Source organism: Phragmites australis, chromosome 1 (genome assembly GCF_958298935.1).
Source record: "Phragmites australis chromosome 1, lpPhrAust1.1, whole genome shotgun sequence".
Classification (NCBI taxonomy): Eukaryota; Viridiplantae; Streptophyta; class Magnoliopsida; order Poales; family Poaceae; genus Phragmites; species Phragmites australis.
In genome coordinates this window covers 47,776,105-47,790,520 of record NC_084921.1, presented here as the reverse complement: position 1 = coordinate 47,790,520, position 14,416 = coordinate 47,776,105, and the positions used below count along the sequence as shown (strand labels likewise).

General features: G+C 46.9%; 3 protein-coding genes across 3 annotated transcripts; 2 read left to right on the top strand and 1 right to left on the bottom strand.

The window, feature by feature from the left end:
- The first annotated feature begins 369 nt into the window (after positions 1–369).
- LOC133923753 (uncharacterized) lies at positions 370–2,587 on the top strand. The gene has a single exon (XM_062369021.1). It carries the CDS (start codon positions 625–627, stop codon positions 2,284–2,286), a length of 1,662 nt encoding a protein of 553 aa, XP_062225005.1. The 5' UTR covers positions 370–624; the 3' UTR covers positions 2,287–2,587.
- Positions 2,588–3,145: 558 nt separating this feature from the next.
- Positions 3,146–10,114, bottom strand: LOC133923761 (internal alternative NAD(P)H-ubiquinone oxidoreductase A1, mitochondrial-like). The gene is made up of 8 exons (XM_062369025.1): positions 9,471–10,114; positions 8,445–8,661; positions 5,013–5,173; positions 4,863–4,928; positions 4,490–4,653; positions 4,105–4,219; positions 3,658–3,837; positions 3,146–3,574 (listed from the first exon to the last, which is right to left on the bottom strand). The coding sequence occupies exons 1-8, from the start codon at positions 9,924–9,926 to the stop codon at positions 3,422–3,424; spliced, it is 1,512 nt and encodes a 503-aa protein (XP_062225009.1). The 5' UTR covers positions 9,927–10,114; the 3' UTR covers positions 3,146–3,421.
- Positions 10,115–10,292: 178 nt separating this feature from the next.
- On the top strand, positions 10,293–14,195 carry LOC133923743 (uncharacterized). The gene is made up of 2 exons (XM_062369018.1): positions 10,293–11,868; positions 13,698–14,195. Exons 1-2 carry the CDS (start codon positions 10,312–10,314, stop codon positions 13,914–13,916), a joined length of 1,776 nt encoding a protein of 591 aa, XP_062225002.1. The 5' UTR covers positions 10,293–10,311; the 3' UTR covers positions 13,917–14,195.
- Positions 14,196–14,416: the final 221 nt, after the last annotated feature.

Genomic DNA, 14,416 nt, shown 5'->3' with positions numbered 1-14,416 from the left:
TTCAACCAAATTCTTAGTCACATATCCATTCAATTCACCAATAATGAACAACCATGCTTAACAACCCTATTACCTTAAAAGGGACTGAAGCTACTTATCATTTTGACCGGATAGGTAACCTAGAGGGTGACAAATGCAGTAACTTTTGATAGAAATGAGCAAACTTTTTTTTATATTGTATGTTTATCTTTTTTTAATATAATAAGTAGCTTGTTTTAAAAAGGGTAAAACAGCCGGTGAAAAGTCCAGCGGTTAAACGGTTTAACTGACGTGGAAATGGTATCCGCTCCTTCCGCGACAGCCGGTATATATCAAGCCCTCATTCGCAACGCTTGCCCATCTTGGTCGCGCACCCACCCCTCCCCCCCCCCCCCTCCCCATCACCGCCACTGCTCCCTTCGCCGGCGGCGGCCGCGCCTCGCCTCTCCGCCGTCGCCTGCTAATCCTCCTCAACAGCGGCAGCGAGGGCGTTCCACGGCTCCTGCGCTCATGACCCAGTCCCCGGCGCCGCGTCCGCGCGCCAAGATAGGGTTTGCTTCCTGCGGCCCCCGGCCTCGGTGAGGTGGGAAGTCGGCGGCTCGGTAGGGAAGCGGAGGTTACGGCTGTGGGGCGCCTCTCCATCGGATGGACGCCGATGAGGCGGCGGGAAGCAGCAGGAGGATGGATCTGAACCTCTACCTCGGCCTCCCCCGCGCCCCGCGCCCGCGCCGCTCCGACCTCGGGTCCGACCTTGCCCTCAGCACCCCGATGCCCTCCTCCCCGTCGTCCTCCGCCGCGTCCGTCGACGCGCCACCGCCGGAGCCCCTGCACCCCCCGTACTCCCCCTCCCGCGCCGACCTTTCCCCTCCGCCGCCGGAGGTGTACTCCCCGTACAACCCAGAGGACCCGCCTGCTCCGGACGCGCATCTGCCGTACGTGTCACCTCCGGAGCCGCTCATCCCTGAGCTCCAAGGCGGCCTTGGGTTCGCCTTCCAGCCCCCGCCTCCGCTGGTGCGAGCCAGCGAACTTCTGGGTTGGGAGGACCGGCCTTCGTCGTCGACGGCCTCCTCATCTTTTCTCCCAGACACTGCCGCTCGGTACCGGCGGCTGCTCGAGCAGACTGGAAGCCGGTGGCTCCGCACGAGAAGGTTTAGGTCTGACCTTCCGCCCCTCAGCTCCGAGGCTCGCCCCACTGGGCAGGACGCCGCGGTGCTGGTGCCCCAGCATGACCCTGCGGATGATACTGCTGAAGTAAATAAAGTGACTGCCGACGGCGCAGAATTAGGTGCGTTGGAGTCCGCTGAGGAGCGGGGCAAGACTGCCGCCACATTTGAGTGTAACATATGCTTTGAGATGGCTAGTGAGCCGGTAGTCACTTCCTGTGGCCATCTCTTCTGCTGGCCGTGTTTGTATCAGTGGTTGAATGTTTACTCCAACCACAAGGAATGCCCGGTCTGCAAAGGCGAGGTCACAGATGCAAATATTACTCCCATATATGGTAGAGGAAATTCGGACGGAGAAAAGGCTGTGGAAGATGTGAAGCCACCAGGTCCTACAATTCCGCCAAGACCACATGGAAATCGCCTTGAAAGCTTTAGGCAGCAGTTCCACCATATGCGACCAATCTCAAGAAGGCTTGGTGAGGCGCATGGGATATTGTCATCATGGAGGCGCCTTCTTGATCAGCAGATTATGAATAGCGTGAGTAGGTTTGAAGGGCCGTCTGAATCTGCTTTGCAGGAAATAAATGACAGTGCTCAACATGCTAGTCGCCTAAGTAGGTTGGCATTGGCCACAAGGATGAGAGGAAGGCGGTTGCAGAGAGAAGCAGAGAACCCCCCTGATGGTGATTCCACTGGCCCTGATAGTGGATTGCCTGGAAATGACGCATCAGAATCATCCAGACGTGGCTCAACTCCACGTGTACCAGATGGACTTGATCTTTTGGAGCGTCTTGCCTATATTGGCATTGCAAACACAGAAAGATTGGCAACTGCCATGAGTGACCTTAGAAGAATAGCTTCACCAAGCCAATATGGAGGATCTGCTTCATCATCGAATCCTCAAAATCATGAGCCAACAGTTGATGGACCTCATGTTGCTGGAGCACCTTCTGCAGATCAAGCATCTAATTCGAGCACTGTTACAGTGATACAAGGGGATGCTGGGATTTCTGTGAGTGCAGGAGAACCTAGTAATGCAGGGTCTTCGAGATCCCTGAGGAGGAGAGGGAGGAGCAACACCCTGGGTTCTTTGGATGTGGATGGTGGGGGCCTCCAACGGAACAAGAGACGCAGGATGAACTGAACCCTCTTGATATCCATGTTATTCCAAACTCACATGATCTCCTTTGTTGATTTCAGCTATTGCATTTCATAATTTTGGGTGATATCTGCTGCATTGTAGCATAATGTTGTTTCTTCTCTTTTTTACCTGTTTACTAGGTATCAGTGAGACAGTTGCTTGTTCAGTTCCTCTGTACTGTGTAGACTGCACCACCTTCAATTTCAGATTAAGTTATTGGTCGTGCCATCTATACGGAGGAATCTTAACTGTTGTTGTTGGATAGAATTTTCGTGTTAATAAATTGAATGCTCGATTGCGCATCCTTCACAATCTCATTCCTGCCAACTGTCAAATAATAGGCATTCAAATAGAGATTTTATTTATTGGCTGATTCTAACACGAAGATCCATTGAACAAATTGGCATGCTGTATATAGTTGAGTTTATGAACAGCCAGGAAACGGACTGCCTTTGTTGCTTGACAAGGTCCACGGCTTGGTCTTTCATGCTCTTTTGTCCGTCTATGAAATTACTTTCACCATAGTATCTTTCAGTTATTATTGATGGTTCGGGCAACGAGATGCTCTGCCCTCCCGTGAACTCGTGATTTATGCAATAGTTTCGTTCAGAAGGATAAGAGGTAACTTATGTTAGCCTCGTAGCCTTCAGTCTTTTGGTAAGCTTAGCTCGACAGCACACCTTGTTATATCTTTTCAACAGTTTACACTGCATTGCCCATTTGACCAATCTACAACAGCAGACTGGATATGGAGTTCAAATACCGTTTTTGTTAAACGTTGTGCTCGGAACTATTTCGATATTGTTCTTTCCTTCTCTAGGTTCAATACCTTATTTCCTGCCATGAAAAACATCTATTTGTCCCAGTGAATCTTGCTCGAAATTGATTTATTTCACAAGGAAGAACCTACAGCTGCACAAGTGTTATACATTCACGACAGATGCGAGTAATTGGGGTATCCTCACATTTATTCAGAATTTACAAGCGAATTGTGCATTTGAAACTTAAAATTAGGCAGCCAACAGACATAAATATAGAAGCGGACCCAAAAAAAAGGAAAAGAAAAAGAAAAGCAAGTGACCATGGCCTATAGCACTGAATCGAACTTATACTGTTCAGACATATACAGACAGACACTCTAGATACGGCTTATGTCCCGGCCAAATAACAGCGTGGTCAGCCAGTTGATAGCCACATAAAACCTGTTCCTCCAGCTAATAACACGAGTCAAGTATGCTGAGCGCCAGATGAACCAGCTTACAAATCCTGCGAGAGATATCCCTTTCGACTCCTGACAATGGAGAAATTGTCCCAGTCAACTCGTGAGCAGCTAGTAAACCGTCAAAGTTTGCAAATAGAGAAACATTAACCAACCTTGCTTTGCCTCATATCAACTAGAGCTTTGTATCTTCCAACAGTTGCCATGCTACCTAGATGCTTGTACACAAAGGGTGGACCCAGATCAGCTTCGGTCTCGGAGTTTGCATGCCCTCCTCCTGCTTTCATGACATGGTTGAGCAGGCGGGCGAGGTACTTGCCTTGTCGTTCCGCAACCTGCTCAACAGTACAAGTGGAATGGAAAAGGATTATCTTACCAACATTTCTTCTGAAAGAGAATAACTGAATCTAGAAATCCGCAAGTGAAACAGAAACATCTGCAACTTAATTTTCATGTGTATGAGTGTATCACTTTTGTTCAATTTCCTTTCCATGTTCCACCCTGTTTTTCCCAGTGCTTTAGAAAACAATGCAGGATGGCATAGTAACCTGCAGACACTTTGTGACGGACTTGAGTTGCAGCAAGATGGTTCATGAAACTACCTGAGCTAGAGCCGGGAGCACTTCCTTGCCGGTGCTTTCGAGAAATCCACTGCAGTCACCAATAGCATACACGTCCCGAACAGAAGGAACACGTAACCACTCATCAACACCGACCCTGCAAACATTGAAAACCTATTAAAGATACTAGGACAAGACAGGCATATGGCATCAGTATATACTTACAAATGCATGCTCCCCACACTCAAAAGTACACAAGATGCGTATGTGGCAGACAATGCAACTCATTCAGTATACGATTTACATAAACACAGTTCCACAAATAAATGAGCATACACACAAACACACAAATATGGTTACATAACCCATTCAGTATATGGTGCACACAGACACAAAATAATTATATGATCATACAAATCTTTTATACCTTCCACCAGGTGACTTAGGAAATGGCAACGACTTAACGAATGGTGAAGCACCAACTCCAGTGGACCATACCAGCAAACCATAAGGAACTTCCTCTCCGTTGTCAAGAATTAATTTGTTGGGTTGCACATCCTTAACAATTCCCCGCACAAGCCTTACACCTGACTGGTGGGTGAACATGCGCAGACAGGTTATTTTTCATATTCCAGATAATATGAGAAAGAAAAACATGCAATTCATTAACAGATTTATAACATCCCAATATGCCATGCCACTGTCAGCATGCTATCTTTGGAAATTTGCAGTCTCAAAAGCTTGATCTGTTGAAGTTTTGAAGGAAAAAATGACACTAAATGCCAAAAGAACTTACTAACCTTAATTAGTTGGTTTGTAGCATATTGCCTAAGGCGCACATCGAAGGATGACAATATCTCATTTGCCTGAAATGAAAAGGCGAATTAGCTGATATCAAAGTGCTCAGTAAAAAAAGAACACATCACATAGAGAAAAACAACAGCTCAAACCTCAATCAGGGTCACATGGATATAATCCTTCACATGTGAATAACGTTGCTTAACGTCTCTTATGATGAAATCACTAAGTTCACCACTGAATTCCACTCCTGTTGGACCACCTCCAACAACAACACAGTGCAATAGTCTGCGCTTTTCTTCCTCTGAAATTCCTGTTTAGCCACATGCATCGGTCTATCAGTGCTCAACAATAATCAAGTGGATATAACATTAGGTTGCAAGGCATTTTTTGGCTTTTCATAGCCAACTATTTCAGTCCTGAGCTAGTTGTATTCTAAATTCTACTAGAACAAACTGTAACACCCTAAATTTCCAAGTTTTTGAATAGTAATGAATTTTCTTTTTCTTAGATTTAGGGTGTTAACCTTCGTTTGAAAACCCTAAAAGAAAAGCCAAATTTCTAAATTAAATAACTAATTTAGGTTATTAATTTTTCAATGTGTTGCATTCATGCTGAGTAGTAGCATTAGGGTTTCTTTGTATGAAAAATGAATTTTTTGAAAACGCCAAGGCACACCGTTTAAATTTTGAAAAAAGCTTGAAAATGCTTCCATAAAAGGAAATTCCATTTTTACTCTCTGGGCCAAATCTCCCTTCCTTTTCCCTTTTTCTCTCCCAACCACTCCACCCGCCTCCTCTCCCGGTTGGCACCTTGGCCGAAGGCCGCTTTCTCCCTTGTTTGGCGCTTCTGCAAGCCCGCCTCTTCTCCCTCCTTGTGCCCAACCCGTGCCCAACTCAGAAGGTACCGCCGTCCTCCCCCGATCCAAATCCTAACTAACCCCGGCCGTATCCGAACCTCCACTACGCATTACCCCCCCCCTCCCCCGATTTAAGTCTGTCCCCACCCTCACCCGTTTTGCCCCAGACCTAGCCTCTCTGAGCCTTAGTGCAGCCACCGCTATTGTCGCCCTTGCTGAGCTCGCCCAACCGCCACGCTAGAGCTGCCTCATCCTCGCCGATCGGACCTCTAGCTTCGCAAGCATGAGAGCAAGGTCGTTGGCTTGATCTTGATGCCCATTGGTCGCCAGAAGGTCTCCTTTGCCGCTCGTCGATCTTCTCCGCTGCTGCGCATTGTGGTCAAGCCTTGGTGTGCCTCTGTAACGTCCATATCTCCCTCAAACGGGTTCATTGTTACCTCACGTCGTCCTCCGCCGCTTGCCGTCGTTTGTCGTGCCCGACGACGAGCTTTGCTCGTGCGCCGGCGGGACTACCTCCGCCGCAGTCAGCCGACCAGCTCCCAAGTGCCGCAGCCGTTAGATCCAAGATGGACGACCTAGATTAGATCCGGTGTACCCCTTCTGTAACATTAAATCTCAGCTATCCATTCGAAATCTGATGGTCCAGATTAGATCTGGAGTAGCCCGGGAAGCGATCACGTCAGCAACCTGTGGCAGCCATGTCAATGGCCATGTCAGCCCATGCCTAATCAGTAGCCATGTCAGCAAGACCTTTTTCCAGTCAAACAGATTTATTTATTTTAATTTAGGAAAATTGATAATTTTACACTTAAGCTACTAATTTTTTCTATATCTACCTAAAAGCCCATGTCTTTTCACAGCTTCGTGCATAAAGTTTTCTATTTTTACAAAAAGGCCCCTACCCTTTCTGTTGTATTCAAAATAGGTCTTTTCTTTTTCAGATTTAACCCTAAACTAATTTTTTGCGTAACTTTTTCGTTTTAGCGCCGATTTTCGTGCTCACGCGTTCGTAGCGATGTATACTATCTTTTAGTACCTTTTTCATAGATGATTAGTTATTGTTGGGTGTATTGTTCATAGTTAGCATTGTTGTGTATTTTTCAGGTGTGTATTGAGAGCAGACGAGGAGCAATTTGAGAATCTCCACGGTCAAGTCTTTGAAGAGTCTAAGCAGGAAGTAGGTAGAGGAGGGAGTCTTTGAACATTTTGATCCGAGCTTTTCAAATGCAATCTTTATTTCAAATATGCATACTGATAATTCGGAATTCCATTTACTTATATTACCCTGTTTCATATATCCTTTGTCACTCTAGTTATCAGTAGTGGTTATATTGGGTAGCTTATGCTTAGCTTTGCACAAGGATAGGGTTGAGTTGTTGGTTAAACATGATTAATGGTCTACGCAACAATGAGTTGGGAATTCTGGTGACTGTTGTAGCAACTGGAAACATTGGGATATCGAACAGAAGGTTAGATGATGATGGTGCAGAAATGCACAAGTGCACGGAAGCATTATGGTTGGTGTTAGTGTCTGTTCGATATCCTAAGGACCGGTTCGTGGAACGGGTAACCCCGATTAACAGTTCAACTACGAGGCTTATATGGGTATGGTCTGATCAATTAATTAGCAGATCCTTAACATAGTATAAGCCAATGGTGGTGTAGTAAGAAAAGAGTTATTCTTTCTGTAGCTACAAGGCACAAGAGGGGGTTTCTGGGTAATGCGATGCCTCTTTGACGACGGTGAAACCTCAGGGGGCTTATTCTCGTTGGGAGAATACTTTGTAACGGCTTTATAGTGAAACCTAGCTGCACACCTCAGAAGTGTGCATGTGATAGCACGAGCATACAGGAATCACGACTCGTGGGTAAAGTTGGACGATCTCTGCACAGTATAAACTGATATATCAGCCGTACTAGCGATTAAGAGCAGCGTAGTCCCTTCACATGATTATTTGGTTTGGTTGGTGGTTGATCAACAGCAATGGGTAGCAATTGGATGGTTGATTATCTGTGATGGGTATCAAGTTGGTTGGTTTGGGAAACTGATGTGGATTTCAGGTAGTAGGGGAACATTTGAAGATGTTTCTAATGGTTGGTAGCTATATGATGATTCACCTAGTTAAATAGGATGTTTTTATAACCCTTATGTTAGCATAGATGACATATACGCAAATTTTACATGTTATGGCATGTTCCTTTATTAGCTTTTATATCATTTAATTACTACACTTGCGGAGTATGATATGTACTCACATTTACCATTTTCATACAAATATATATCAATGTGCTGCTTAGACAATGAAGGAGAACCAAACTATTTCTCAGACGAAGATAAAGACTGTTAGACTGATGAACCCCTGGTCGATTGCCTATGGTAGATGGGAGCTTCGCTGTGTTTTGCTATTTATTCATCTCTTTCTGTTTATTTAAGTTAAACGTTGTAATAATGACACTATGTGTGATATACTGATGAAGTCGCTGCATGTATGAAATTTGATTCTGGCATCCATATAATTTACATCTGGTTTTATTATTTTATAAAACTGGGTGTGACACATACAACCGTAAACCAGAATAGCACTAAGCATAAGAAATTGAGCCTACTTACTAATGAACTATAACAAAGATAATGCAGGTATAATCGAAGTGTAAAAGCAATAACAGATGATTTTGTTCCAGTGACGGGTGACTAGCACATGTAAGATGCCAAAAGCAGGCATACCAGGTATGTCGGACAACATCAGATTAAGAAGGAGCCTTCTGCGGATCTCTTGAGCATGGTGAACTTCCCGAAGAAAGATTGCATGATCAGTAACACCCTGTATCCCAAAAGTTGATGCCTCAGCTCCACATGCAAAAACCAACTTGTCATAAGCAACCTTGAATTTCCACGGCTCCAAGGCATCTTTCTCACCATCTGTAACTGTCTCGCAATCAATCTAAATGCAAAAGGAGGTGAATAAATAGACAGAACTGCTGCATAGAGAAAAACTAATGGTGGTGGGAAAAGTTCATGTAGTATCCCTTCAATTAGACATGTAAAGTTAATACACAGTCTATATATCTATACTAAACCATTAGATGGTAAATATTCGTGAAACATCATGTTTTTTGTTGACATGTATACTGGTCTCTAATCAGCCCGAGACACATAGCAAAGCAGTAGCAACAGGAACTGTAGGTTGCACATCAAATCTTTGATGGCATCGATCTTTGATCCATGACACCACACAAACTAGTGAAATAATGCACTAAGTATCAGGTGTGCATAATCTGAATCAGCACATACGTAAATATACAGGACCTGACTAATGATGGATGAATATGTGCACATACATTACCGATTTCCAATACTTATGTATTCGTTTTTGGCTTATGGGAAACGATTCAAAGGCTCACACAGTTCAGATAAAGATCCACATTAATCATAATCATAAACGGGTCAGAACTCAGAAATGGTCTTGAACTTTGTACTTTACTGTTGTGGCCGAAGGCAGCAACCCAGCCATTCGAAAGGTACAGACTGCTAAAATGCAGCACATGCCAGATGGATCGTGATGCAGATGAGTAAAGCTAATGCGCCTCCTTTTTCGTCTACCCAACTGACCCCAGACGTCCAAGTCACTCATCTCCTCAAAAGGTGAAAAGTTGTTATGCTGAGACTACTAGCACAAATGGACTTTGGGCATTCCTCCAAGAATCTTGGGAACAGTTCAACACACACCTACCCAAACTCGGGGGATCTCACCGTGTGGGCGTCGGGGTCAACGCCGGTGCAGCGGGCGAGGAGGAAGTAGGAGCCAGGCGACGTGGACACGGCGGGCTGGATGCGGGCGAGCGGCTCGGCGACGGAGCGGAACTCGAGCGTACCGACGCAGGTGGAGGCGAGCAGCGGCGTGAACACCATATGGTTGCGCGGGGCGACGCAGACCACGTCGTAGCCGCGCGTGTCAAGATCCTTCATGAGCCGCGACCCCGCCCACCCCGTCCCCAGCACCACCACCCGCGCCTTCTCCCCCTTCGCCGTCGGCCCCAGCCCTGGGAACCCCTTCCGCGCCTCATCCTGCGCGCCCGCCGCCGCCGCCGCCGCCGCGGTAGTGGACAAGGGCGACCAAGGGTGGTGGTGGTGGCTGAACGCGCCTGGGGCCGCGCAGCCGCGGCGCGCGTGGCGTGAGAGCGAGCGGAGCAGAGAGGCGGCGGCCATGGCGCGAGATGTGAAACGAGAAAGTGAGGCGAGTACCTTAACGACCGCGATTTGGTGGGCCGCTGCCGCGTGGCGGGTGAGACGGGGGCCGCGCGTCCCGTTCGATCCGCAGACCTGAGATCGGGAGAGCGTGGATGGCGCGGGCCGTCGTATCGCGTCTCGACGGCCCCGATCCGTGTGCGGCAGGGGCGACCGTTCTAGATCGAGCCGAGCCGAGCGGTGGGGAAAAATGGGCGAGTGCGCCCCGAAATCTCGACGATTTTCTCTGGGAAACGCCACGCGTCGCGAACCCCATCCAGTGCCGTGCTCCGCCCTTCGAACGCCACGCGAACGCTCCCCGGAGTCCCGGACCCGCCCACGAACGCCGGCTCACTCCCCGCCTTCCATGCGCCCCACCCACGCGTGCGTGCACCACACACCCGTTCCACGGCTCCCCTCTCAACAGCCCCCGATTCCCTCGGTCTCGGTCTCGGTCTCTCTTCCCCATTCCCAATTTGCTTCGCCTCGCCCCGCCCCGCCCCGCCCCACCATGTCCGCCTCCGCCTCCGCCTCCCTCTTCCCCCCGTGCGCCCTCACCTCCAAGCTCGGGGTGGGATACGCGTCCTATGGACCCCGCCGCTGCGTCCACGCGCGCCGGCGTGGCCGCCTCTCGGTGGTGGCCGTGCAGACGGGCCCGCAGAAGCCGTCTCCATCGCCGTCGTCCCAGGCCGCGGCAGCGGAGGACGAATCGGACGCGCTGCAGAAGCTGCTGAAGCGGGAGTACAAGTACGGGTTCGTCTCCGACTTCGAGTCCTTCTCCATCCCCAAGGGGCTATCGGAGGCCACCGTCCGCCGCATCTCGGAGCTCAAGGCGGAGCCTGCGTGGATGCTTGACTTCCGCCTCGCCGCCTACCGCCGCTTCCTCACCATGGTCGAGCCCACCTGGAGCGACAACGAGTACGCGCCCGTGGACCTGCAGTCCATATGCTACTACTCCGCGCCCAAGACCAAGCCCAAGCTCAACAGCCTCGACGAGGTCGACCCGGAGTTGCTCAAGACCTTCGACCGCCTCGGCATCCCGCTCTCCGAGCAGAAGCGTCTGTCCAACGTCGCCGTCGACGCCGTCATCGACTCCACTTCCATCGCCACGACCCACCGCGAGGCGCTCATGGCCAAGGGCGTCATCTTCTGCTCCATCTCCGAGGCCATCCGCGAGTACCCGGACCTTGTCAGGCGCTACCTCGGCAGCATAGTGCCGCCCGGTGACAACTACTATGCTGCCCTCAATTCGGCAGTCTTTAGCGATGGGTCGTTCTGCTATGTGCCCAAGGACACGGTTTGCCCCATGGAGATATCGACCTACTTCAGGATCAACGACAAGGAGACCGGGCAGTTTGAGAGGACTCTAATTGTGTCCGACGAGAGGAGCACAGTTAGCTATTTGGAAGGGTGCACAGCGCCGGCATATGACTCAAACCAGCTCCATGCTGCTGTTGTGGAGCTTGTGTGCGAGGAGGGGGCGGAGATTAAGTACTCCACGGTGCAGAATTGGTACTCTGGTGATGAGGAGGGGAAGGGAGGCATCTATAATTTTGTGACGAAGAGGGGACGGTGCAAGGGGAGGGGCTCAAAGATCTCATGGACACAGGTTGAGACAGGGTCTGCTATCACATGGAAGTACCCAAGCGTGGAGCTTGTGGGGGACGACACTGTTGGAGAGTTTTACTCGGTTGCGCTTACAAAGGATTGCCAGCAAGCTGACACTGGAACGAAGATGATCCACAAGGGGAAGAATTCACGCAGCCGGATTATATCTAAGGGCATCTCTGCAGGGAAGTCGAGGAATTGCTACCGTGGCCTGGTCCAGATGAACTCTGGTGCAGAGAATGCTTATAATTCTTCACAGTGTGATTCTTTACTAATTGGGGATAATGCTGCTGCAAACACCTATCCCACCATTCAGGTAACCTACTCTGCCATTCTGCTTCCTGGTTACATTTTTGTTGTTCTTGGTTTGGCATGTAAGGTTCAATTGCAGTGTGATATACTGATATGGCAAGCTTTTAATGCTCCATTTAGACAGTTATTGTTCATGCAGTGGTGAAACATGTAGACTTGGTGTAAAATCGGAAGTCTAAACATGCTAAGGTTGAGTTTCATGGCATTTAGGAGAATATGATAATTTTTTTAGGTTGAGGGTACTATATAGACCTCCTTAGCATTAACTAGGTTTGATCTAACAATATTTCTATACAAATTCTGTTGACATACAAGGAGTATGTTGATGCAAAGATGCTTTCATGCTTCTGAAATGATCCTTATGTGACATAAGAAACTGTTGATCTAGCTCAATTAATTGACCTTACGAATATTTTTGCAGTAAAGAAAATAAAGGAAAGCTAGAGATTCTTCCATTCGTTGAGAGATATAGATAAAATTTATTTTGACATAACAGCCAGATATACAATTTTTATCGGAAGTTTGACATGATATTATAATGTCATAATCGGGGTGTCTTTAGTTTGATGCTTTTAAGATATTACTCTCTTTTTAAGGGATACACTGTACAAATTTTGATGTGTGGAAAAAAATCCGGGACTACATTTGTGTGCTGTAGTAGCATGGTTTGCGGCAAATAATACAGTTGGATGTTCAGGTTTATCGATGTGGAAATCACAAGAAAAGATGACTTGTCGTTTGTGTATGGCTTGTTCACAATCATTAGACACTTGATGACTTAGTCATAATTATGGTGTGCGTAGTTTTCATTTAGTACTGTAAAATCTATGAGTTAGCAATAAATATATATCAAAGTATGTCTGTAAGATTAATGCACAACTCATTGTTCAGTTGATTTGTAGTGTCAGATGCTAATTGAAGCGTCTTTGTGATGTCGCATAAACTAGAGCATTTATGTGGCTTGGTGCTTTTGAAAATGCAATTGTATCTCACATCCATGGAAAGAAACCAAATGTCTGCGTTGCCTCGCACAGTCTTGTGCTGTTCTAACCAACATAGTAACATGCCTTTTTTTTTGGTACATCTGTTACCTATTGGATTCAATTTGATGATGAATATAAGTTCTCATATATCTGCTAAGCTAGTTTACGATTTCCTCTCTAGCAGATTATTTGTTTGATAAAGGTGGCCATTGACTTGAGCATATTGTTTTATTAGATAATAAACAGGATGCTTAAAAGATGACACTAATGTACATTTTGCCGCTTCCACTCCTTGCATTTCTTCCTAAGATAGATTTGTTTTCATGCTTGACATGAGTTCGTTTTTGTTTCTCAGATCATGCATTCCTTCCTTACACATCTTACAGGCCTTTGTGCTTATCTGCTTGACTCATCATACCTTCAAAATGTTATTTCACCTCTAGGTTATTCAATTAGCTCAACTAGTTAACCTCATATTTCTAGTGTCTTTCACTATTATGGATATCCTGTGTAGTTGTCGGGGTCTCTAGGCACACACCAGCTCATATGTCCTTTCATGTGAACGCACATGCCAATGCATACAAGCACTTGCATAAGTTGCCTGTACCTCCGATGCGGGCGATCAGTGTATCCCAACTACTATATCTATATTTCAGTGAAATTGACATGTCTGGTTTTGGAAACAACAGACCCTATGTGCTTGTAAAGTAGTTTGTTTTACTACCATTTAGCATTTGTCTTTACTTCTGCAATAGTTTGGTGTTGCCATATTTTGTATGCTCTCGCTTGAACAACTGTCTAAGGCACCCATTTCTGCCTTGTCATTTTGATCGAGTTTTGTTGGTAACAGGTGGGCTGCACTAGTGGCCGTGTTGAGCATGAGGCCAGCACTTCCAAAATCGGAGAGGACCAGCTATTTTATTTCCAGCAAAGAGGGATAGATCATGAAAAGGCTGTTGCCGCCATGATCGGTGGATTCTGCAGATCTGTTTTTGAGCACCTTCCCTACGAGTTTGCGCAGGAGGTGGATGCACTTATGAACCTGAAACTTGAGGGATCAGTTGGCTAATATGTTGGACTCGTTGTAATACTCCATCATAACCAGTTACTTTGAGAGTCCATGTGTACAGCAGTACGAGAAGAATAAATTGCATGATAAGCGGACATTTCCTAGCTTGTGTACTACTGAATGCTGATGTTTGTCCATGGCAACGAAGATAGCAGTTGTGTTGCTTCTCTTCTGTTTGCCCATTTTTGCTACTGCTGTAAACGAGCTCTTGTTGGCTCGCCTATACAAGAAATGGAAATTATAGTGTTAGCGTAATAGAAATTATCTTCTGTTTGTGCACCTGGCTCGCATAATGCATCATTTCGGATTTTTCGCCTTTGAGAGGTCGTTTATGTCGGGGGAACAATGGGCAGAGTTTACCTATTTCATTTCTTGTCGAGTTACCATATGATTCTTGGCAATAGAATTTTGTTCTCCGGGAGAAAATAAAATAGGTAGAGATGCAAGTGAGTACCCAAATGACCCACTTTGATTCGTAAACGAAAAAAATCACATAATCA